The sequence below is a fragment of the Castor canadensis genome, chromosome 1 (genome assembly GCF_047511655.1).
Source record: "Castor canadensis chromosome 1, mCasCan1.hap1v2, whole genome shotgun sequence".
Classification (NCBI taxonomy): domain Eukaryota; kingdom Metazoa; phylum Chordata; class Mammalia; order Rodentia; family Castoridae; genus Castor; species Castor canadensis.
In genome coordinates this window covers 147006107-147029835 of record NC_133386.1, presented here as the reverse complement: position 1 = coordinate 147029835, position 23729 = coordinate 147006107, and the positions used below count along the sequence as shown (strand labels likewise).

The 23729-nt window shown below is 47.5% G+C and overlaps 1 protein-coding gene across 5 annotated transcripts in view; it reads right to left on the bottom strand.

The window, feature by feature from the left end:
- Positions 1 to 23729, bottom strand: part of Tub (TUB bipartite transcription factor) — a 79647-nt gene that overhangs the window by 19761 nt on the left and 36157 nt on the right. For 2 of the 5 annotated variants that reach the window (XM_074084896.1, XM_074084899.1), the window contains exon 1: positions 3998 to 4167. The exons of the other annotated variants lie outside the window; for them this stretch is intronic. In XM_074084896.1, coding sequence (XP_073940997.1) covers positions 3998 to 4035 — 38 coding nt within the window. In that variant the 5' untranslated portion in view covers positions 4036 to 4167. Of the gene's footprint in view, positions 1 to 3997; positions 4168 to 23729 lie in introns of those variants that run through there. 5 annotated transcript variants of the gene reach the window in all.

Sequence of the window (23729 nt, the reverse complement as noted above, 5' to 3'; positions counted from 1 at the left end):
CTCATTCTTTCCACTTAGTCACAGTGGATGCTGCCCTTGCTAGACTCAAGAATTACATCAGTGGATTGTTAGGGGAGGACACCCAAAGTGTCTGGCTGCAACCCTATGCCCAATGCCAGACCCAGGCAAGTCCATATCCATGGCTTCCGCTGCCTAGAAGCTTCTTGGAGTATGGTGAGAATGGGGACAGCTCAAAGGAGTTCTAGTATTTCATGACTGGGTTGTCTCCATTCTAGCTGGTGGTTCCCATATGTACCAGGCACATTAATGCTGCTGGGGCACTAACCTCTCCTTGGTAATTCACAACTACTAGGGAGCATGCCCTAGAAACAACACCACCTTGTTTTTTTTTGTTGTTTTTTTTTAAGTGTGTGCTATGGATGATTCTAGTGCTCAGCCATGCAAATGGAGACCATAAGCCACAGCTAGTGAGCTTTAAAGAACAAACAGGAAATCAGGAAGTCGCTTGAAGGAGTTTCCAGAGGTAAAGTGATAGACTGAAGCATCTAGGGCACCTCTGAGGCTAAACCTAGCAGCAGAACTGAAATAGCTGGGAGTTTTGCTCACTCACTAATCATACTGCTCCTCAGAAAGCAAAGTGAGCAAGTGCTGGGTGGAGCCTAACAAGAGAAAGAGGAGGGGAACCCAGAGCCACGCTTAGGTTCAGTGCCAAGTAAGACTTGTCCACAGTCACAGCCAGTGGTAGAAAGCATTCGGCAGGGATGCTACAGGGAGCACTCACACAGGAACTAGATGGTCTGTAGGGGCCCTTCAGGCTTGAGATTCTCTTTCTATGTCTATAGCCATACCATGCAAGCAGGGATATGGGAGGCCCCACCACATTCCTAAAGTATGCTGAGAACCCAGGTATGGAGCCAGGAAAGCTGAGGAAGCCTGAAATGTGGCTGCCACCTTGATTCAGAGAAATGGGCATCTGATCTATTCTGGGTGATGCTGGGGACAGAGCCAGGAAACACACATGGTCCCTGCTCTCAAGGAGTTTATGACCTGGTAAGGGGAACACCAGGAGGACCATGCAAACAAGAGCACTGAAGACAGGGCCAGCCTCAATTGCACTCAACATAGTCCTCAGTATGCCTGCAACCAAGAGACGTTTGGAGGCTCAGAGTTCCACCCACCTACAATTATAAAAGGTTGTAAAGACATACATTTAATATTCCTCAAAAATACATGAAAAGTGAAATTGGCAGTGGTGGAAACTATTAGTAGTAATAGAAAAAATTAAAGGCAAAAAATTATTTTAGATGTTCAACTTTATAAATGACTCCCTTTTAAGGCAGAATGTGAACTTAATCCATGACCATTATAACTGTGCTGAAATTATCCATAAGAAGATTATCACCAACTATCATTGCATTGAAGAAAATGAGCTGAGCCAAGGGAATGCAAGATGCAACCATCACAGAGGGAGTCAAACACCATCAGCAGAGCTAAGAAGTCAGCCAGCCCCTCTCCCCCAGTCCAAATGCCACATTCCAATTCTGACATGCTGTGTGTGACATTAGGGAAATCTTGTGCCAGTCAAAGCATGTGCCCACATGTTGCCCCCACTCCCAGCTGCAAGTAAAATGCCTCATGTCTCTTCTGTCCTAGTTTTCTCCATGATCAGACAGGCCCATGGTTTTGCGTGCAATCAGCAACTCAGATAATCCAAAGGGCAATTTGAATCTCCTTTTCTCAGTCCAGGTCTCCTCACTCTAGAAGTCTACACCCCAAGGTCCAGGGCATGCCTAGAAAGACTCAGCAGAGCAGGGGAAATCCAGCAACTTCTGACTACAGCCTATTCACAGCTGGACACTTATCTTCCCTACTACAGAACAAGAAGGCAAGAGGACAAAGGAATGAGGGACTTAAGTGGGGGCAGGAGAAGGCCACAAAGGTGCCAAGATGTTCCCCAGGGCTGGCCTTCCATGGTGGCAGGATTCTATGCTTCAGGCCACGTGTGGGAGGAAGAATGGGGAGTAGTTGTGTTGGGCTAAGTGCCAATCACTCCCTGCAAGATACTAATGCTGGGCTCTTGCTGGAGTACAGAATCATTTCCCAGAGACAATCCTACTTTCTAGGGGTCCCCTTTCCCAGGGGCAAACTGAGATTTCCTCAGTCTGAGGCAGATGTTTTCTAGGATACAGGCCCTTGCTTTCAAGTTCTTTTAGCCCTTGGCTCTCTGGGAGAAGCTTCCTTAAACCATGACCTAGTCTGCCCCAGCCTCCAGTCTGCCAGATCCTAACATGCCATCATCACACAGCCATAAGTGCTGCCCCTTCCTACCCTCCTCAGTCTGTGGCCACCACCCTGCATTTGGACCCCCCTCATGAGTACTTCCACAGAACAGGAGTCCACTCAGCCCACAAGCACAGCCCTCCAGCTCTGCTGGATCTAGAGAAGTCAGTGACACTCTGTGGGGGCTGCGCTACCTTCTAGAAGTTCCTTAGTTTACACGTGTCTAGACTAACACCAGCATGCTCCAGAGACTACCAGATGCTGTTTTGAGTTATCACAACCTCAGTTCCCAGTTCCAAATGGGAGTATCTCTCTGGTTCATGTGAGACTGGGGTGTGACGTAAATGTGCATATGTACGTGTGTGTGCTGGTGGGGAGATGAAAAATAACCTGGGAGGCCCTGAAGCCCACACAGAAGCTGAGACGAGAGGTAACAATTCTCAAGAGAAACCCTAAATCCCCAGGCCAATGATAGATGCCTGTTTGCAGAAAGATCTGCTTTTAACAAGCCTCGGGTGATTTCAGCTGCTTTCTATTTGGGATCTGTCTGGACAGTCAATGGAAGAGCTGCCAGAATCACTTTCTGTCAGTGAATGGGATCAGGATCCTTCCTTGCACAAACTATGTTCACAGGTGACTCCTGAGGGGCTGATCCTGCCACCCACAGATAAGTGCACCTGGGTTAGCAATAAAAAATGGGTCTTAGCAGTCCAGCACCCTTTTTACGCACAGCCTTTCCAGGAGGCCTAGAGACAGCCCCGCTGTAGCCCATGGCAACCACAGAACCAATAGGTGGCCAGGGATCTGGTGCTGCTATGGCGATGAGATCCTTTCCTTGGTTAACAGAATGGAGTAGAATAGATGGGGAAAGGCCTGCACCTGTGTGAGGCTGGGAGCCATTCTTCTACCCCCATTCCACGTGAGAGGAAAAACTGGGCCCTCTTGGAGTCAAACCAGTTTCTGGGAACAGAAGGAGGTGGGCATCTCTGAGTATGCCTGAACTCCTGAGTGCTTTTGTACATGTCAGGGCAGTTCTGTATTTCGGGAGCTGGTCCTTGTTAGCAAACAGATTACTTGGTTTCTGAAAGACAATGAGTAGTAATTGTGAGTGGGTAGTGTCAAGAATTCTCCTGATACAGGTTGTGCATGTGCTAAATAAATAGATTAGTATCTGTGTGAACCCAAGAATCATTGTCTATGGAGATTTATGCATGTGTATGAGCAGCATGTGGTCTGGGTTCAGAATAATTAGCTCCATGAATCCATGCTTTGAGGATGTCAACTGACCAGCAGGGGCATCTTCGGCCCCTGCGAGGACGTGCTGTGGGTGCAAGTGTGCAGATGTATGGGTGTGTGCGCACACGCTCTACAAGCGTGTGACCCGGGTGCTGGGCCTAGGAGGGGGCTCACAGTACTTTGTGCTCAGTTTCCCCAGGTGGCGACAAGGTGCTGCCAGCCCAGACAAGGCCAGAGGCCGCTTCCAGCAACTGGGGCAGATAAAGGGATGGAGCGGGGCAGGTGGGTTCGGGTCCCCAAAGTTGGAGTAGGAAAGACCAGCGCCTCCAACCCGGGTTGGAAAAGATGGGGAGGGTATAGGTGCTTTGCGGCTCGATCAGGTACGCCCCCAACGCCCTCTAGTCCCGAGTTCAGGATGGCCCGGGGCTCTCGACCCACCCCATGCCCTTGGCGTAGAAGGGTAGTGGGCCTGCCTGCACCCCCAAACTGAAGAGAAGATAGAGGGCCAGCGCCTGCGTACCTGTAGGGAATCCAGTCGGAATGCGGCTTGGAAGTCATTTCTCTCGGGGGCGGGGTGGCAGCAGCGGCTCCGGAGGCCGGGGCCCGGAGAGGCAGGCGCGGGGACCCTACTCAGCTCCTGGGCCGCCCCGGACCGCATCCTCCCGGGCCGGGGCGCTGGGCCCCGCGGAAGCCCGCGCTGCACGCCAGGGCCGCGGGCTTGGTAAACCGCTGCCTGCGCGGCGCGGCGCTGCTGGCGAAGCAGCGGGAGTGCGCGCGTGGAGGCTGGAGAGGCTCCCCCTCTCCCGCCCAGGGCCCACTGCGTGGCGGGGCGGCAGCCCCGCCTCCCAGGCCCCGCCCCAGCGGAGACCCCACCTCCACTCCCCGTGCCCCGCCTCCCAGGCCCCGCCCCAGCGGAGACCCTACCTCCACCCCCCAAGTGCTCCGCCCCCTTCCCTTAACGCAGGACCACCCCGCGCCCACCTTTGGCTAATAAAGGCGCAGCCAGCGGGCGGGTCCCCAGGCCGTCCAGCCTCAGTTTCTTCCTCTGTGAAGAGGTGATAAGTCAAACAAAGTCCTCTATCTCCGCTAAGGGATGGGCGCCTGCTGTTCAGATTTACTGGCGGAAGCGGGACTGTAATTGTGCAGGAAGAGGCTGGGGAACCTCCAGGCTAAGCGGGGAGGCTGCCTCCCCTCATCAAGGCCCTGGTTTCTCATGCCCACCTGGGAAGCCTTCTGCCTTTACTGAAGGTGTTTCCTGGGCGGGGGTGGGAGGAGTTGAGGGTGGGGGTCCTTCCCATCAGCAGTCAAGGGTAGAGTCATATTGACTGTTGCATTCCCAGCTCTTACAAAGTTATAGTATTTAATCATCACGATAGCCTTGAGAGGCAAATATTTTTACCCCTATTTCCCAGAAAATAAAGTCTCAGGAAAAGCTAAGATGCCTAAAGACATGAAAATAGGAAGTGATGAAGTTGAAATTGAACCAGGAGCTCTGTGTCCTCTAAAGCCCGTTTCTAGGTGCCACAGTTCACAGGAACCAAAAACTTCTCAACAAAGATCATCTTAAGCCTCTAAGTGCTGATGAGGGCCTTGCTGTGACTAGAACCCACCTTAACCCCAGGCAGAGTATGTTGAGGGAAGGGTGGACACCCACAGCTAGGTTGTAGGGAGAAGAGAGGCCAGGCACCCAGCAACATGAGCCAGGGGCCTGTGGGCAGGAATCAGGGAGGAGCCTGCTGAGGAACACAGTCTCCACACAGCACTTGGACCTCATGTGCACCCTACGTTCAGCATCCCCAACCAAGCCAGAAGCGTGTCTGTGGGGACTCTCTAGTGCTAAATAGGTGGCCGTGGTAACATGAGTGGGAGAGTGTGCGAATGGCCAGCAGGGCTGAGGGAGGAACCCATCCTGCTGCCCTGGGGCCAAGCCAGGACCTCTACTCCAAGTCTCTTAGCCTTTCACCCTTGCCTTGTCTATCCCACAAGATGCAAAATGCAATAGCCAAGAAATTTGTGCTACTGGTGGAGCCTCAGGAGCTGGGGCTGTGTGGCTGTGTTAGGTGCTACCTGTATATTGTAACTTGTTTAATCCTCCAACCACCCTAAGAGGTAAGTGCCATTATCATACCCATTTTATATCAGAGGAAACAGACAGAAAGGGCAAAGATCTTGTGCAAAGTCACATAGGCAGTCAATGGTGAAGCTAGCCATTTGGGTTCAGAGCCCTTACCCTAACACAGTTGCAGTACACACACACACACACACACACACACACACACACAGCCTCCTCTCTAGGTAGGTTTCTGGAGCATGTGACAGGTCAGACCCATCTCTCTCTTTGGGGCACAGATTGATTCTCTGAATGCTGTTACCTCTGATTATTTATCAGCCTCTAAAGCTATCACTGCCATTGTGGATAAAGAACAGACAAAATAAATTGCATGGGTGTGGGGTTCAGTCCAGAAAACAGGCTGTTGCCTTGAAGGCTGGGATGCTGGTCTGACCTGTTTTCAACCATCAGCCTCTCAGGAAGGACAGCAAAGAGCAGAGTGGTTGACCCCTGCCTTGGAGACCACAGCAACTCAGCAAAGCAGCTCCTGGGAGGCCTCTGTCCTTCAGGACAGAACCCTGATGAGAAGCCAGAGGTCAGAGGCTTTGAGCCCTGCAGACCCTGTTTCCAGGCCACCCCTGCCAAAGCTATAATTAGCAGCTACCTCTTCTGGATGATTAGCACCTTAGAAGACATTCCCTTCAAGAATTTGAGACTGTTTCCCCCTTTTATTCCCAAATTATCTGACACCTTAATGCAATCAGAATTAAGTTGGAAGGTCTCAGGAGCCTGGAGTAATTGAATCTATTAAATAGACATGTTAGGCTCTGTCCTAAGGGAGCAAAATCTGTAGGCAGAGTGAGGTGCAGAAATAAGATTGTCTCCATGTCTCTTCCCACAGGGGGGCTCTGTGCCAGTGCATGCATTGTGTGTGTGTGTGTGTGTGTGTGCACCCTTGAGTGTGTACACATGGGATGTGGGGGACCCATGGGAACTATGTGCCAGTGCCCATGTATGTGTGTGGGGTGGGGAGAGACAGCTCTGCAGCTGATACAGGTTTGCATAAGAAAGGGGAGGATATGAGTGTTCACACTCAACTTATAACCTGTGGCAGGGTTTCCCATTCAAATGGCTTCCCTGGTTGACATTTTTTAGTTTATGGCCTTGGTGTCATCAAAAAGCCACTCTAGAAAGCCAGATGAAAACTTTTGTACTATACTATGGTTAAGCTTGTGGGTTTTGTTCTGTTTTGTTTTTTATAACTGTGCTATACAGTGACCTTGAGGAAGGACGGAAGCATTTCAAAGGTAGCATGAGGAATTACATCTTCTCTACGAAAACACTACCACACAGAATCCCAACATGCCTTCCTCATCGCCTGTCCAATACTGAAAGAACGAGAAAGTCACTCTGAATTTAACTTCTCCTCACTCATTTTAGACATTTTCAAACATGGTGATGGTTTGTGAGAGGTAATGAAGAAGACCCTCATATCTGCCACCTGAATTTGAGGATCCTGTACAGCCCCCTCGGCAAGATCAGTTCACCAAGAGAAGAGGGTTGGTATTTTGGTAACTTGTTGCCTCCATGTGGATTCTTACATCTTCGACAGCTAATGTAACAGTTGTATTGAGTGAAAGCCACCTCTTGTCAATTTTGGAAGCAAAGGGATATGAACAATAAATGAGTATTTATTCAGATTGGGCCCTGCCTGGTGGTATTGTGACCTTGCAGCCTGAGGAAGGCAATTCAAACCAATCAAACATCAGCTAGCCCCTACGGGCTCAGAGGCTGATTTGATGGAAGGCTGTAGAGGTTTGGGGCAGGGGTCAAGTGCAAGGCTGCCCATGGAGTCATGACACTGGTTCATGACTGTACCAGTGCTAGGGTAGGATGCAGAGGAATGTCAGTCAATGGTACCGGAAAGAGGAAAGCCACATTAGGGCAGGCCTTTCCTACAAATAGAAAAGGGAACAGTTGAGATGGCTTTAAAGGATAAGTAGTATTTTGATAGGTGATAAGAAAGGAAGAGGGAAACTTAATGGTAACCAAGATTTTATGACTGGCCAGGTACTGTACTCATTCCAGAGAGGGTGACATGAACAAAGTCAAGGAGATACAAGAGAGTGCACAACCAATGCACTTGAAAACTGAGGTGTGAATCAGTGTGGTGGCGTGTGGGTGAGTAGTTCATTGTGGCAGCAGATGGACTCATAAAATTAAGATAGAGCCAGATCTGTCATATTACATGCCAGGCTAGGGAGTTTGGATCTTATCCTGTAACCAATGGGGAATCACTAAAGGGTATTAAGCCAAGAATAAGTTGCCCAGATGTAACCTTTAGAAAGATATAATTGGAAGCAAAATGTCTCCAGTCGATGATTAAAGTGAAATAAATAGGTGTATGGATGTCTTTGAAAAAATGTAGGATAACTACTAGTAGAACAGCATGTCTATTTTCCAAGTCACTGCTGAGTACAATAGCAAGTAATCTACACACACATCAAAACACAATACTCAGGAAGCCTAATGCTCATAACTCAGGCACCGGGAATAAAAGCAAATACAATGGGTAAGACACGAACACAGACAGCCACTGAGCTTGCATCATACATCACTATCATTTGTGGAGTGTGTGCCCTATGCCAGGCACTCCCTTATGTATTTCATAAAAGTAAATTTGTGTGATGGAATAGAACTCTTCCAGTCTAGGTTCCATTTGAAGCTCTGAATTAATAGTGCATTCCAAAATGAAGTAGTACACACTAAACAGTACTTGCAAAAGCCTGGGCTTGTGACATTACCCAACACCCATCTCTACTTACTACATGCACAACATGAGCAAGGCTGAAAAGAAGAGTTGGTGGAATTCTAGAAAGAGCACTTTGGGTTCAGCAACCCCTAATAATTGGGAGGAGTGAAGGAACCTATTGCCTTCACCTCAAATCCAGAGAGTGAGGCTTTACAGAGAGCAAAGAGGACTTGATAAATGGCTGCATTTGTATTGGGCCACAGTGGACCAGTATGTGTTTCACACCAGGCACATTCAAAGAGAAGGTGGCAACTGGCTTCCCCTGTGGCAGAGGGTGCTGCACCTTCAGGATCAGCCTGTGCTTCCAGGTTTGCAGGGTGAAGGATACATGATTGGTACAGTGGTTGGTGGGGGTCCCAGCATGAGAACCTGACGTGGTGGGCTTAGATCCAGGCAAAAAGGTCTCCCTTGTGGGAAGAAGTGACACCAGGGAAGGGGGAAAATACAGGTTTTCTAGGGCTTGAGAAAGGAACTACAGCATCACCCACATCCAGGAAACTGCAGGAAGAGCCCCTCAGTGATGGCATGGTCTCTAAGAGCCTACCAAAGTATCCCAACGAGAGAAAGACTGGAGAATGTACAGTAGCTCATCAGATCCAAGTACAGTCATGGAAGAACTTGCTTTGTCCTCCCCTGAAGTCTCATGTCTTCCTCCAACTTGGACCCTGGAAAGGGTCAGATAAGTGATTTGCAAGCTGGACCCTCCCCCTCAGGAAGCTGCCCTATAGCAGGCTGTCCTAGGCAAGAGGAGTCAGTATAACCCTGAAGTTTAAGCAAAATTTTTATTACAATAAATAGGAAAGATTAATTACTGATAAGAAAACTTTTGATTGTCTAAAAATGGCCAAAAAGTTTTAGGGCTCTAAGGCCTAGGACTAAATTTCATCAAATTTTAGAGGGAAAACAGCCCCACAGAATAAATGTAGTAAGACTGTGGGAGGCAAAATAAAGTTTGCTTTATGATGACATCTCATGAGTCACACCTATTCAACTTAACTACAGATGGCTCCTCTCATTTAATCCTCACTGTAACACTATGAGGTAGGTGTGATTATTATCCCCATTTTACAAATGAAGAAACAAAAGAATATGCATAAACTGCCCAAGGTCACACAGATAATAAGTGATAATGTTCAAACTCAGGCATCATTGAGTTCTAGGGCTCTCAATTATTACCCTCTAGAGAAAACCAAATGACCAGAGCCTTAGCTCGACTCATTAATTCCTGTTCCAGAAATCCAGCCAAAGGAAATATATGATGAAGTTAAAAGGTGATGCACAAATATATTCATTGATGTTTTATTTCTCATAGGGAAAATTAGTGGAGGGGGAAGACAAATGTCTATCAGCTTGGACTCAGGTAAGTAAATAATTCTGGGCTCACAGATAGTTCAGTAAGCATCCTTTATGGGGAATTTTTAACAACAGTGGAACAGGTTTAGGGGATGGCATACACTAGTATAGGAAAGCATAATGTCCTATAAAAAAAAAAGCTCCACAAACTGCAATATGTGAATTGTCTCATTAAAAAATTGCCCAGGGCTAAAAAAGCACCATCTAGTGCCATCAGCTATGCCAACCTAGGGACCACATGCTCCATTACTTGTAGTCCTTCCTCCCGGGTACACAGAGCTTCTCTTAACTCTACTCTAGGCTTCTGAGACCTCCTCCTAAGCCCTGTGTGATATATACAACATCCCTGCCCTCATGGTTGGGGAGATAGAAATGAACGCACGTTGTTTTATTGTGCAATGGATATGGTAAATAAATAAAAATTTAAAGTCATGCAGGTTGAAACACTGCTAAGTCTTACCAGTGTGATATGATATGATACAGCATTAAGATGACACCATCTACAGTGGTCATAGTCTAATGTAAGCAGGTGCAAGAAGTACCTGCAGTTCTTAGCCCGACTGTTTATTTTGGTGGACAGCAGGAAGGTGTGGGAAGGATACAGTGCCTGCCCTTCACCCAGTTCACTCTGCTCCATCTTGAGGCATTTGCTGAGCATCTCCTAGGCAGAGAGAGTCAGGATAGAGGCACAGTGTCCCTGACCTGGGGCAACTTCTGTTCCTAACTAAGTCCTTCTGCCAGCTTACTCCCAGCAGCCAGGCCCGGCTCTCATAGGATTGGAGGCTGGGGTTTTAAATAGAAAATAAGAGGGCTTCTGAGGCTGAGGCCCAGGCCCCTGTGCTTAGCCTCCAGGAGGGTTTGTTTTACCAGCATTATTGGATTTGCAGATAAGCAAAGAGGAATTAAGCTGATCAGGAAGTGAGGAAGAGAGCTCTCATTTGTTCATAAGGCAAGATTTATCAAGAAGAGCCCTCTCCTTTGTCAAACAGAGAGCTATTTCCTTTATATCCTCTAGCAAAGGACATTTTATTTTGTAACCTTTCAGTAAAGCACTTGAATTTGTGGCTTTGACCTGTTTTTCCTTCATCTAAGAAAACCAAGGTTATTTAAAAAGTGAAATGCATTTTAAATAATCCTCTGAATTCACAAACTAATCTCTCTGGCTAGAGGAATCACTCCCTGAAATGCAATGTAAACTGTTTGCTAAGTTTATTACCCCTAACATAACCTTTTTCCCCTCCATGGCTCTTCTTTATGGCTGCCACTGACTCAAAAACATGAGATCTAAAGCCTGAATCACTGAAGACACAGAGTCCCAAAGGGTAGTGCTATGGGGTTGGAATCAAACTGTCTTACCTCTCTGGCTCAGTTTTCTCATCTCTGGAATGGAGCTAAAAATTCAAAGACCTATAAGAAGGTATAAAGGAAAAAACACCAGTCCCAAGTTCCAGTCCTATCAACAATGTGCTGTATGACCTTGAGTAAGTCCCTTTTCTGTGCCTCATCAGGACAATTTCTAAGGCTCCTTCCAGAACTAGCTTTCTCAAGTATTTGGATTCTGTAACAGCAGGGCTATTACGACATGAAAAGATGATTATAGTTTGCTCAACTTTGCAATAAGGATAGAAGTCTTATATTTTATAGAAGAAACACACAGTAGTGAACACAGGCAAAATTTAGTTATGAGAGCTGGATTCTTGTTCTCTTTGTGCTGCTAATTCACTGAGACCACTCTCTGGGTTCACATCAGTTTGCTCATTCTTTAAATGGAAACAATGCACGCCCTGCCTACTACAAAGGGTGTGTGAGGCTGAACCTAGGGTAGGAACACAAGCATATGAAAACTGCTGAAGTCCGAAGCACCACAGAGAAGCGACAACATTTAGTCATTAGCGTGCCCACTCACTGAGCCCTCATGGGGCAGAGCCATGCTAAGTGCTTGCTGGAATGACCTTATTGATTGCTCACAGCAAGCTGAGGAGCTATTACACAGAAGGAAGCATGAGCACTGTGGGTAGTCTCAGGGCGAGGATTTACTGAGCCTCTGCCAAGGCCTGTTCCATGGGGCCACTGTCCATTGAGATGAGGATGATAACAGATGGTCCCAGCTGCTGCCTCGCCTGGGCTCTAGGATGGAGTGGGAGAGGGAAGCTTTCCTTTTAGCATCTCCATGCTCTCATACCGGGAAGAAGCAAGGTGCTGCTTGCTTCTAGACTTCCTCAGGGGCAGTCACGCTGAAGCTGGTAGGGTCAGTTGTCCAGCTGCTTCAGATCTCTCCCTGGCTCCTAGTCCTCACCAAAGTCGACCTTCTGTCTGTGTTTCTAGGTCTACTCTGTAGTCATCTTCCTCCTGCTACTGCAGAGACAGCCCCTTCCTGATCCTACCACCCTGAGGCCAGCGCAGGGCAGGGAATGTGTACCCTGGGGACAGGGGCTCAGCTCAGCAGGACAAGGTCCCAGATTCTGACCTGAACATCTCATGCCAGTTGTTCTATCCCAACTCTCTCACACTGGTTGGACTTCTGAGGTGTGCTTGGAGAAAGATAAGCTGGGCTGGGTCTCAAAATGGACCTTAGAGGTCTCCCTTGGCCTATGGGCAGGGCTCTTGAAGGTACAATGTGTTCCTCTAGCTCAGGTTACTCCCTGCTCTGGCCTACCCCCCTGACCACTGCTCTGACCACTCCCCAGGTTTCTGTATTGTGTCCCAGCTCCCTGTACTTGTGTCTCAGTCTCTCTGCTTCCCATGAACTACTGGAACTCATTTTTATGGTTTAATCCAACCTAATCTTAGCTGTGCCCCATCCCACCCTTGTGGCTGTAACAAACTTTGGGATCCTCTCTTGGCCCCTCAAAGGTGACTACACATTTGCTGATCAATGTCCTCATGATATCTGAAGATGCCACTAAGTGAGTGTCTTACATGTCAGGAAACTTAAATTCTTGGTCTAAATCCTTGCCCTCCTTTGGGACCATAGACAAGTCCCTTCCCAGTTTTCTTGGCCTCAGTGTATCAATCTGTAAGATGAGAGGGTTGGGATTAGATCATGTCTGAGACCTCCACTGTCACAAGGGCTCTATTATAAAGGATCCTATCGACAGTTTACATGAAAAGGACATGTATTTCTTGACCCAACCTCCAACTGTCCTGGGAGAGCAGAGCAGGAGTTCTAAGACCCCCAAAAAGGTGCCAGGAGCAGAGACCTACCCCTCACCACACACCCAGAAGACAGATAGGAAGTGGAGGAGGTACCCTGGCAATGGGCCTGAATTGAATTCCCTCTTTTCCTTCCTCTCCAAGGAAAAGAGTAGAGGTGATAGCAACACAGTAGAAAAGTAAACACACAGGTCCTAAAAAAAATTAGCCAATAAATATGTGGAAAAACTGCTTGTCTCTACCTCCTCCCGCTCCTTTAATCTGTCACCAGGTTCCTGTTAGTGTTCAGTCCAGCTCACCATGTCCAATGTCACTACCCTTGTCCACAATAATCTGTGGTATGCCAGGATGGGCTCTAGAGACAGCAGTTTTGAACCAGGCTCTACCATGAACCACCTTGGTATATCCTGGAAACTAAACAGTTAATATGTGGAAGCCACTTGAAACAGGCTGTGTGAGTTAGCTGTGGTAATGTAGGGATCTGCCCCCCCCTTTCTCTCTGGTCCCCCTGCAGTCTGTTCTCACATGGCAAAAACAGTGATCTTTTCAGAATACAAATCTAGCCTTGCACCTGCTGCTTAAAATCCTTCCCTGCTCAGACACCAAAATTTTAAAAAGTGCCTTACAAAGCTGATCAAGTTTCTGTTCTCCAGCCATATAGGTTTGCTTTCAAACAAGCCAAGCTCTCAGCAGTTCACCTTTGTTAGTACAACTTCTGAGTCTGGAATCCACCTCCCATCCTCACAAGCCTTAGAACTGAGGCCAAGATTGCAGTTCAATGGAGGTGGCCCTCTACCTACAGGACTACAAACTATGTGTATTTCTTAAAAGTTCCTGAGGGGAGCACTGATGAGCAGTCATTAGCCTATTATATTAGAAAGGACTCGTGATTTACAATTATAGCAAATGATATGAAAATCTGAAATAATCAAGAAAGAACACCACAGAATCAGAAAATTCAGTGAAGTGCCAGATAAAAGTCAGTAATGTTTTACGTAAAATAATTTACAAAAATGAAAATGAAAAAGATATTTACATGGAGGGATTAATTTGATTAAAGCATGATATACACAGGCCTGAATTACCAAGGCAAAATCCCCTTGGACTATCAATATATACTTTAAAAATGAAGGACAGGAGGGTAAAACAGGTCTTTTCTAGGGATGGACATCAGCAAAAGGACATAGGCATAAGAAAAGGGTGAATGAGAGTGAATATGATAGATGTATTTTGTATTAATATATAAAACACAAGAATGAAAACTACTAAAGTTGTTCTAAGAAGGAGGGAGGAGATAGGAAGAATTATGGAGGTGGTAAATCTAACTAAGTATATGGTAAGCATGTACGTAAATATTACAATGTATTTCCCTATACAACTATTATATGCTAAAAACATTTTAAAATAAAGATATTTACAATGGCAAGACTACAAAGGAAAAATTTTAAATAATATCAGTAAGACTAATTTGTAATCCATGTGAAAATTATAAAATGTAATAGAGATTTACAAAGAGCTTGAATAAATGGAGATTCCTAATATATTCCTATATGATAAGAAAACTGTTTTAAAGACAGCAATTCTTCCTAAATAAGATTTTGTTTCATTCAAAGAATGCAAGGGTATTCTGAAAGGTGATGACGCACAGAAATTTCTTAAGTGTTCCTTTGGTGATAAGTTAAGAAAAGGAGGGCAAGCTCACAGACAGTTGATGAAGATAGATTCTACGATATGAAAGCCAAGTTGGTTAGTTGACTTGTTGGCTGGCATGGATCAAGGGTACCATGCTGCAGGAGCAGACCTATACTGTTTGGGCATTCTGCCCTATGATGGCCCAGAATGGCAGGTTCCTAAATTTTGTCACACAAAGATCAGAGATATAATGAGGTGTCCACTCAGTACCTCAAGTGAGTGTTTTAGGAATAAATAAGCTAATAAGAGGTAAATTGCTGCTTATGAGTTAACAACTTTGGGAGAATGGGCAGTAAGAGTCAGATCTCTGAAGCAAAAAAAGAGCAAAGGACGGGAGCTGGACTCTTCTGGAAGCTAAGGCCCTTTGCCCGGAGATGGCAATGATACAGAGCAAGGCAGTGTTTACTTGTTCAGAGGACACAGGAACCCATCCCACCTGCCAGATTTCCCAGCCTAAGCAGGAAGCAGCTAAGAGGCTCCCATTTTTTTTTTTGAGTGACCACCAATACCAGCTACATACATCCTATGGAACACACCTACACTGATCAGGCATCCTATCCTATATCTCAGGAGGGACAATTAGGAGGCAGCCAGGAGAGAGGAGGCAGTCAGGGAGTTGGCACCTTACTTCCTTTCTCCCCTATTTCACCCAATCAAGAGATCTCTGTCATGTTCATAGCCATGAGTTAAGAATGCCAAGTTCAAGTGACCTGTGTGGATACTCAGGGTTACAGAAGCCTGGGGTAGACTATTTCCCTGACCCTAATTCCTCTAGAACCTAAGTAAAGATTATCTGGAAGGAAAAAACCAAACCAAAACAAAAGGGACACAAGTGAGAAAAGCAAATTCTAATAAAGATGACTAATGAGAGAAGGATAAGTCTGACTAGGTATTAATTTATAAAACTACAAGAACTAAAATAATTTGGTCATAGACATGAATCTCACATGGAATGTCACTGGAAGAAAATAAGCAACCCAGAAATATACTCTCATTAAGAACATAATTTCTCTATAGGAATTTATGTCAATCACCAAAAAGTACTAAGAATACTAAAAGAAAAGGAGAGTGAAATATCAATAGTGTAAAATAATTTGTCATGTGGTTACCTAGAGGAGGCAAAGAATGGTTCAGAGCTAGGAGATTGGGGGCTGATTTTCAGTTCAAATAACTGTTGTCATTGTAGTAGGTGGTTTATGTACAAAAAAAGCAAAGACAAGACAGAATGGTTCAGCAAAGCAGAAAGCACCCTGAGCTAGAAGCCTGGGCTAGAATTCCATCCACAACTTCTCCCTGTTGAGCAATCTTGGGTTAGGTCTTCCACCTTTCTGGGCCTCAATCCAATATTTCAAGGATAAGGGATTAATGCAGATGACCTCTAGTGGCCCTTCCAGCTAAGCCCTCTTTGGGAAATCACTCTCCATTTCTGGTTTCTACAGCAGGACTAGATGGTGGTACAGAAAGACACTTGGAAATTTCCTGCTGCAAATTGCCAAGTGACCTTGTAGGCCAGTTTGGTTCACTTCAGAATTGAGGTGCACACTTGGCCCTGTTATCACTGAGATTCAGAGATGGATGAGATATAGCACCAGTCTGTGAAGATCAAGGTTGGCGAAGGACACCAATGGATGCAGACACAGCAAATAATAATCTCAGATACAGTGAAGCCATTCCAGCCAGAACTGAAGGTACTGTGAGGAAGCAGGGGAAAGAGGAAAGAAGTGTGGTAGGGACCAGATAGGGCTCTGCTGCAGAGGTAGTATTTGAGGCTAGGGATTCAAGGATGCATCTGCCAATAAAAGGTGGCCCAAGTCACAGGAGGTGAAAAGGCTTTAGGGTTAGGTTCTGTGGCTGGCCTTGTGGAGCAGGGAATGAATAAGGGGAAGAAGGGACTTGGAGAAGTTATTTGGGGCCAGGGCCAGGTTGAGTATTTGGTCTTGAATCTCTTCATAATGGGATATAGTGAGGTCTGATGGCACTTGGGAGATAACATGGTTTGGCCTCGGGAGAGAGAAGATCACAGGTGGCTCTTGGAGCAAGATTATAGGGAAAGCAGAGACACCTGTGAGCAGATAGTTGGTGGGCTGGATATGACAGAAGAGGGCCAGGGGTAAATTGCACAGTTGAGGAGCTCATAGGACTCCAATAATGTGGGGAACAGGGTCAGGAAGAGCACGGTCTTTGGAGACAGCTTCTGAGGACAGACTGTCTGGGTTCCTAATCCTGGCTCTGCCACTAGCTAGCTCTGTCACCCTGGGCTGCTTCTCATCTGCAAACAATTGGAACTACTTCTTAGGGATGTCAAGGGATCACAGGATTTACTAAATGCAAATCTGGGCTGTGTTCTGTGTGTGGTGATAAGGATGATGGAAGAGCTCCTGCATGTGTGAGAGAGGGGAGAAATGGGTGGGCAATAGGAGGAGAGGGTTGGAGAAAGGAGTTGGACATTGTGAATTCTGGTTGGGATGTGTCAGGTGCAAGGGGATGAACATTTGTGCCCCAACTGCAAATCCATATGCTGAAATCCTAACTTCCAATATGATGGTTTTTAGGAAGCAGAGCCTTTGGGAGATGATCAGGTCATGAGGATGGAGCCTCATGAATGGGATTAGTGTCCTCTTAAAAGGGACCCAAGGTAGTTCTCTTGCTCTTTTTGCCATGTGAAGATTCAATGAGAAGTGTGCTGTCTGTATCTCAGAAGAGGGCCCTCACCAGAACTCAACTGTGCCAGCACCTTGATCTCAGGTTTCCAGGCTCCAGAACTGTGAGAAATAAATGTCTGTTGTTTAGTAAACCATGTAGTCCACTGACCTTGTTATTGTGGCCTAAACAGACTAAAACACTAGATATGTATTTATAGGACACCACAGCCTAGATAAGTAGAAATATGTGGCTGGAACTAAGAGAGAAGATGGGTGGGGGGGAGGGAAATTCAGGGAGTTCTGAGCCTGGAGAGGCTGAGGGAGAGAGAGTCAGGAGGCTGCCTCTGAGCAAGATGCAGCAGGAAAGGAAGGGAGACGTGGGCTGACAGCAAGGACTTGTATGGTTGTGGAGACCAGGAGAAGGCAAGCCCCTCCAGAGTAGGTATCTCACTGCTGGGTCCCTGATGTACCCCCAATGCCTAGGACAGTGCCTAGAGCAAAGTAGAAGCTCAATAAATATTTTCTCAGTGAATAAATGGAGCTAATACTTCCTGTCCACTATACTTTCTTACACACAAACTAACAACAGTAGCTAACATTCATTAAACGTTTACTCCATGCCAGGCACTATTGCTAAAAGCTGCACATAGAGGGTTTTCTTGCTCTTTATGTTAACCTTCTAAGACAAGGTTATGTTATTCTTCCCATTTACAAGTCAGGAATGACTTGCTGAGTTTGCAGGCTAGTAAGGAGGAGCTAGAGTCAAACCCAGGGTTCTAGGCCTCCCTGCAAATGCTCTCCTGATATTGATGGCACGAGAAAGGGAACTGGGTGACAGCTGGGTGAAAATTTCCTTATTAATATAGAGTGACTGTTATTACATCTTGATGGAGAAAGGAGGCCAAAGTATGAGCTGGAGAAGCAGGACCTAGATGGAGTGTCACTTTATGGGGTGAGGCCAGGTGCCAGAAGAATGCCAGCAGATCAGGAAGGGACAGCAGAGTTAGTGGGAACAAGAGGTACAGAGTGAAGCTTGGAAGCAGAGCAAGGGGGTGGAGTCCCATCTTCACTCATTGTGCCTGTGTGTGTGTACACGTGGGTTTGGAGTTGGTAGTGGGTTACACAGGTTGCCTATGGATCCAGACGTTTCCAGGCAGATCCAGGGTTATCCTACTGTGACAAGCACTGAAGGCATTCAAAGTGCGGGGGCTGTGCACCTGGAAGGGGCTGAGTTGGGGCAGGTGGCCTCACACCCCTTCAAGGTACTTTTGTAGATCCTGCTGAAATTTTCAGATACTTGCAGTTACTGCTCCTTTCTCAAGTGCAAGTTCTGTGGCCCACGGACTACATCTGATTCTGTCCTCTGGGGTGCCCCCAGCACCAGCACAGTGCCTGTCACAAAACGGCATTTTGCAGAAGGGAACACGAGGAGTCACACATATCGGGCTGTCCCAGGTCTCTCACTCATGGGTGGCTGTGTGTCACCTTGCAGGTAATAGATTGGGATTCAGAACTCTGGGCTCCTCTAGCTCCAGAGTGGTGGTGCCCCAAGCAGGGAGGCTGCTGGTAGAAGCCTGAAGCAACTTCAGCCTGCCTCTCCCCAGGCTGTGGGGGCGTTCTTCATGGCGTCTTTCAGAACAAGGTCCGTCATCTGGTTCCCCTGCACACTAACTGACTAGGATTGGGTCTTGGGCCAGCTCCCTGTGCACTGCAGGATTTTCTTGTGCCCCATCCTCACCCACTCCCAGCCTGTGCTAGGCCCTCCTGATTCCTCCCATCTCTGTATTGCCACCTCTGGTCCTGGTAACTGCAGGAGAAGAGCTGCCCTGCCATGTGTCAAGCAGCACCTCATGCCCAGTGCTTGGGCAGACCTATTGGCACTTAAGCTCACAGAACTCCCTTGGTTAGAGAGCTGCTGAGTGCCCATTCTGCCCTGGGAATATTCCCAAGACCCTTAGAGCAGCCTCCTGCTGGCCCCCTCCTCCTCAGCCAACTCTAGGATGATGTGACTAGCCCCGGAGTGGCCAGGCCAAGCATGACCACCATGCACTTGCCTTTTCTATATTTGTCAGATCCTGAGCTGGACCCTGGGGCACAGAGACAAACCCTTCACAGTGAGTGATTCTTAGAGTATTCAAGGTGTCCACAGCCACAGACAACACAGTCACATATGTGTAGGACCTCATACTATGAGTATGAGTGGTGCCAAGTGCTTTCTGTGCATTATCTGTAGTCCACATACAACGCTGGAAATGAAGTATTCATGTATCCACTTTTCAGAGAAGGAAAGCCAGCATCAGACTTGCCAGGCTTTAACCTATCCACCTGGCTAAATTCACCAATACCCCAGGTCCCAGTAACCCAGAAGTTCAGGTCTATTCTAGCTCTGCTCCTGGGCCTACTTGAGAATGCCCAAATCCTGGAAGACCTGGGTGAGCCCAAGACACTTGTCACCCCAGAAACATGTATACTTTGCCCTGAGGCTAATGTCCATGATTCTGACCTGCCCACTGCAGACAAATGCCTTGCCCATGTCCAGGTGGTGGATACAATGTGGTCCTCTGGCTAACTTCTACCAACTCTACTGCAAGAGGCTGGGCCCGGCTGTCTGAATATACACTGACCTTGTGTCCTCCCCTCTCCCCAGGGACTGCTTCAACTAGAGAGGCCCCTAGTGCTGAGCCTTGGTTGCATAAATCACCATCCTGCTCCATCCTGTGCCAAATATCTCTGAATATCCATATCCTCTTGCCCCACCAGTCATGTCTTTCCTCCTCATCTGGCCTGTTCTGAGATCCCAGGAGGTCCCACTGTCCTGCCTGTAACAGCATGGCACCCAGTTCTCATCCCTGGGTTCTATGGCATTGAATCTCACGCTCTGTATTGACACTGATATCACTGACAAGTCTTCCCTGTCATTATCAACAGGAGTCTTAGGTCAGCATTCCCCAATATCCTCTTTGTCTACAATTCCTCATGCCTAGGCCTCATCTGAGACACGAGCTGCTCAGACCTCAGCCAACATTACTGGCCTTACCCAGGACGGCTCTGGCTACCATCAGAGTATTGGTTTGACAATCACAGGATAAACTCTTGGTACCACTTCCTGATGGTCATTAGGCAAGAGTACTACAAGCTCCAATTCAGATTCATCTTCCTGGCCACAGCCAGAAGCATAAACTGATAACCTGTGCACCCCAAAAGCCACAGCTAGGTAAGTGGCTGTGCAGGCCCCTGTGAGGCTCGGGCATGGGCAGTAATGCTGGGGACATATCTGGGGTCATGGGTTTTCCCTCTCCCCTTCATCTCAGTCTTCTACTTGGGATCAGTGATACTGTTTTAAAACCACATTCATCACTTGGCCTCAGGCCATTTGGAACTGTGGTCCTGGTGTGCATGCTGGCCTATAAAGAGGAAAGAGTAAGCCTAGCACTGGCTCTTTTTTTTTTGGATACAGGGTCTTTGTTTTGTTTCCCAGGCTGGTCTCAAATTCATGGACACAAGTGACCCTCCAGCCTTAGTACCCCCAAGTAGTACCTTCAAGACTACAGGATGCAGCACCAGGCCCAGGTGGTCCTGGTCCAGTTCTCTGACACAGGACCAATCCCACCATATTCCCTGTAGGACAAGTAATGCTCATCAGCTTCTCAAGTTCCTTCAGAGAACATCCAGCTTCATCCATCATTACAGCAATCCACATTGAAAACAACTCTATAGCACCATTCCTAGCCAATAAGGCAAAATGGAAGAAAATAAATAACTACCAACAAACAAAAAGGATGAACCTTGATATTGGAGGGATGTGGGGACAGCCACACATAATTGGTGTCATAGTAAGTGGGTTCAATATTTCTAGAGAACTATCTAGTAATATCTGACAAGAACTATAAAATTGTTCATGTCCCTTGACCTAGTGATTTCACTTGGGAAATGCTTCCCAGTAAAATACTAAGAAAGTAATTTGTACAGAGATATTCATAGCTGTGATATTTATAACAGCAAGGAGTTGGAAACAGCCCAAAGGCCCAGTACTTGGGGATTGACTAAGCAAACTGGGTCAAGTGAACACCTTGGAAGCCTCCAGCCAGGAGGTATGGACCTGTGTAGTCTCAGGTGAAATGAACGTGTGACCCTGGGCCTGTGAGATGGGAAATAAACCAACCCAGACCACCTCTGACTCCAGCTTCCACCATGAAATGTACAGCCAGTGACTCCATGTTGCCTTCATGCTAATTTGGTCAGTTGGTAGCCTTCATGTCAATTATGAGGGCTTTAAATGTCATTTGTTTTATCTTTTTCTAAAGGTCATTTTGAACTAACTGGGTTCTTTTTTTTAAAGAAGATATTTAAAATGCTGAAAAGGAACTCCACAGAGGAGATTTCCTAACAATCCTCAGACAGGCTTATCTTCAGGAGTCCTCTCAGACACACAATGTCCTTCCTTGTATTCCTGCAAGAACAGCCAGGCTCACCTGTGTGGCTGGATAGGGGCAGTGTAGGAGCTGGTGCCTTGGAAGAGCTCAGGGGGCTGAGGTCTGAGTGGTCTAGACACTGTGCCTGGACACAGTCCTTTGCACCTGATGCTCCTACCCTCCCCTTCTGAGTCTTCCTCCCTCAAAAGCCCACCCTTGTGTGCCAATCTGACTCTCCTGGGCCTCAGGAAGAAGTTATTGAAGAACAAGGTGGGTCTTTTCCCTACATGGCAGTCCAGATGGCCAGAACATCTTCCAGAGGCAAAGTATGAGGGCCTGATGGTAGCACTTCAGCCTAGGCTTCCGCATCCCTTCATCAATACTGGCCCAGGGCAGAGGGCCTCCTAGAGCAACCTGAGGAGCTTGAAAAAAAAAAAAAAAGATTTCTGGGCTCCACCCTGGAGTCCCTGGGAGTAGGGCTGGGAATGTGGGTTTTTTAAATACTCCCTATGGTTCTCAGGTGCAAATCACTATTTAAAGAGCCTTTTTAGCCTGTTCTGTAGAGCTGCTAGGTTCTGAGGGCTCTTATTTTGAGCATAAAGCCAATTTGTAGCCAGCAGTCACAGTAAAGGCAATGCCCTTGTGTAACACACATGTACCATTGAAGGGATGGCCTCAGCTGGTTCCTAGAACATTCAAGAGGGCTCCCTAGCTTCTTAGAGGCCAAGAGCCAGCCTCCACTCTGCCTCAGCCCATGCCTTGGGATTCCCCACTGACTGCAGTGGAGGGATGTCTCCTGCTGTAGTAGCCTTTTGGTCCATGCCCTCTGTCCCAGGTAGGAAGCAGGGGGCCTGTGGCCCCACCCACCCAGGCCATACTTACGGAGTCATTTTATAAAGCTGCGTCCTCCTCTCAAACAGCGACCCTCCCCAGGCCCAGGGCCACACCCCGGCCACGGGTGTGGCCTGGGCAGACTCCGTCTCACCGCCCCCTGTCTCCAGGACTCTCTTCAGCTTCACATTGGTGCTTGCGTCCCCCAGCCTGTTGTCAGGAAACACCGAGACTCGTCACCCTGTCCCCATCCAACCTCCCTGCCAGGAGAAAACCGATGGAAGCCTCCAAGGTCCTGGAAACACAGAGGGCAGAACAGGGAGGGACTGCAAGGAGCTGTGTCTTCCCAGGGGTCTGAGATGTTGAGGAGGTGACAGGGATGTGACCACTTCTGCTGAGACCTCCCTCCAAACTGTTCCTGAGACAGTAAAGGAAATGGGGGGCTCTGAAACTCCCCCAAAGTGCCATCTTAGAGCCTAGGACCATGGGGCCTAATGTGCCTGGAGTAGGGCAGAACCATCTTCTAGGAAATGGGGGAGTCTGGTCTATGTGGGGACATGAGCTAGGGCTGAAAGGCACCTTTGTGCCAACCTCCCTCATCATACTCTGTCACCATAGGATCCCAAAGCAAGGGTGGGGGTCAGCTGCCCCTTCTCAACCCAGAGGCTATGCCTAAGGGAGGGAAGCCAGGCATTGGTCTCTCTGGATGGCATTTTTGCTTTACAACACACCTCACACACTGGTCTAGGCCCAGCTTGGCCTTGGGTTACTGACAGTGCCTGGGAGGTTTGAAGGAAGCTCTGTGGGGCTGGAGGGGGGCCAGAATATTGTCTGCTGAGTCTTCCTATGGATAGGTGGCATAATCACCAGATGCCAGGCCTGAGAGAACTAAGCAATTATGTGACTATTGCTCTACCTTTGTACAGTCAAGGGAATGAAAGCATCAAGGGACAGGGAGACCAGTGTGCTGCTTCCCAGCCAATCTCTCTCTGCATTTGTCCTGGGTGCAGTGGAGAGGGACCAATGTCACATGGGACCACCCTAGGCACACTGATGGCTGAGATGGTGACCCACCAGCCAGGGGAGGAGACAAAATGAGTTGCATCAACTTCTGAAACCACCCACCATCAAGTAGAGCCAAGAGCTACAAAACTGGGGCCATAGCTGTGACTGTGCCATGTTGGAAATGGGCCCGGATGTTCACATGGTATCTGTAACAAGGAAATCTAGTTTTCTTATTGTGTTTTTTTTTTGTCTCCATCAGCATCATGCTGATGAAGATTCACAAATCCCAAACATGTACTGCA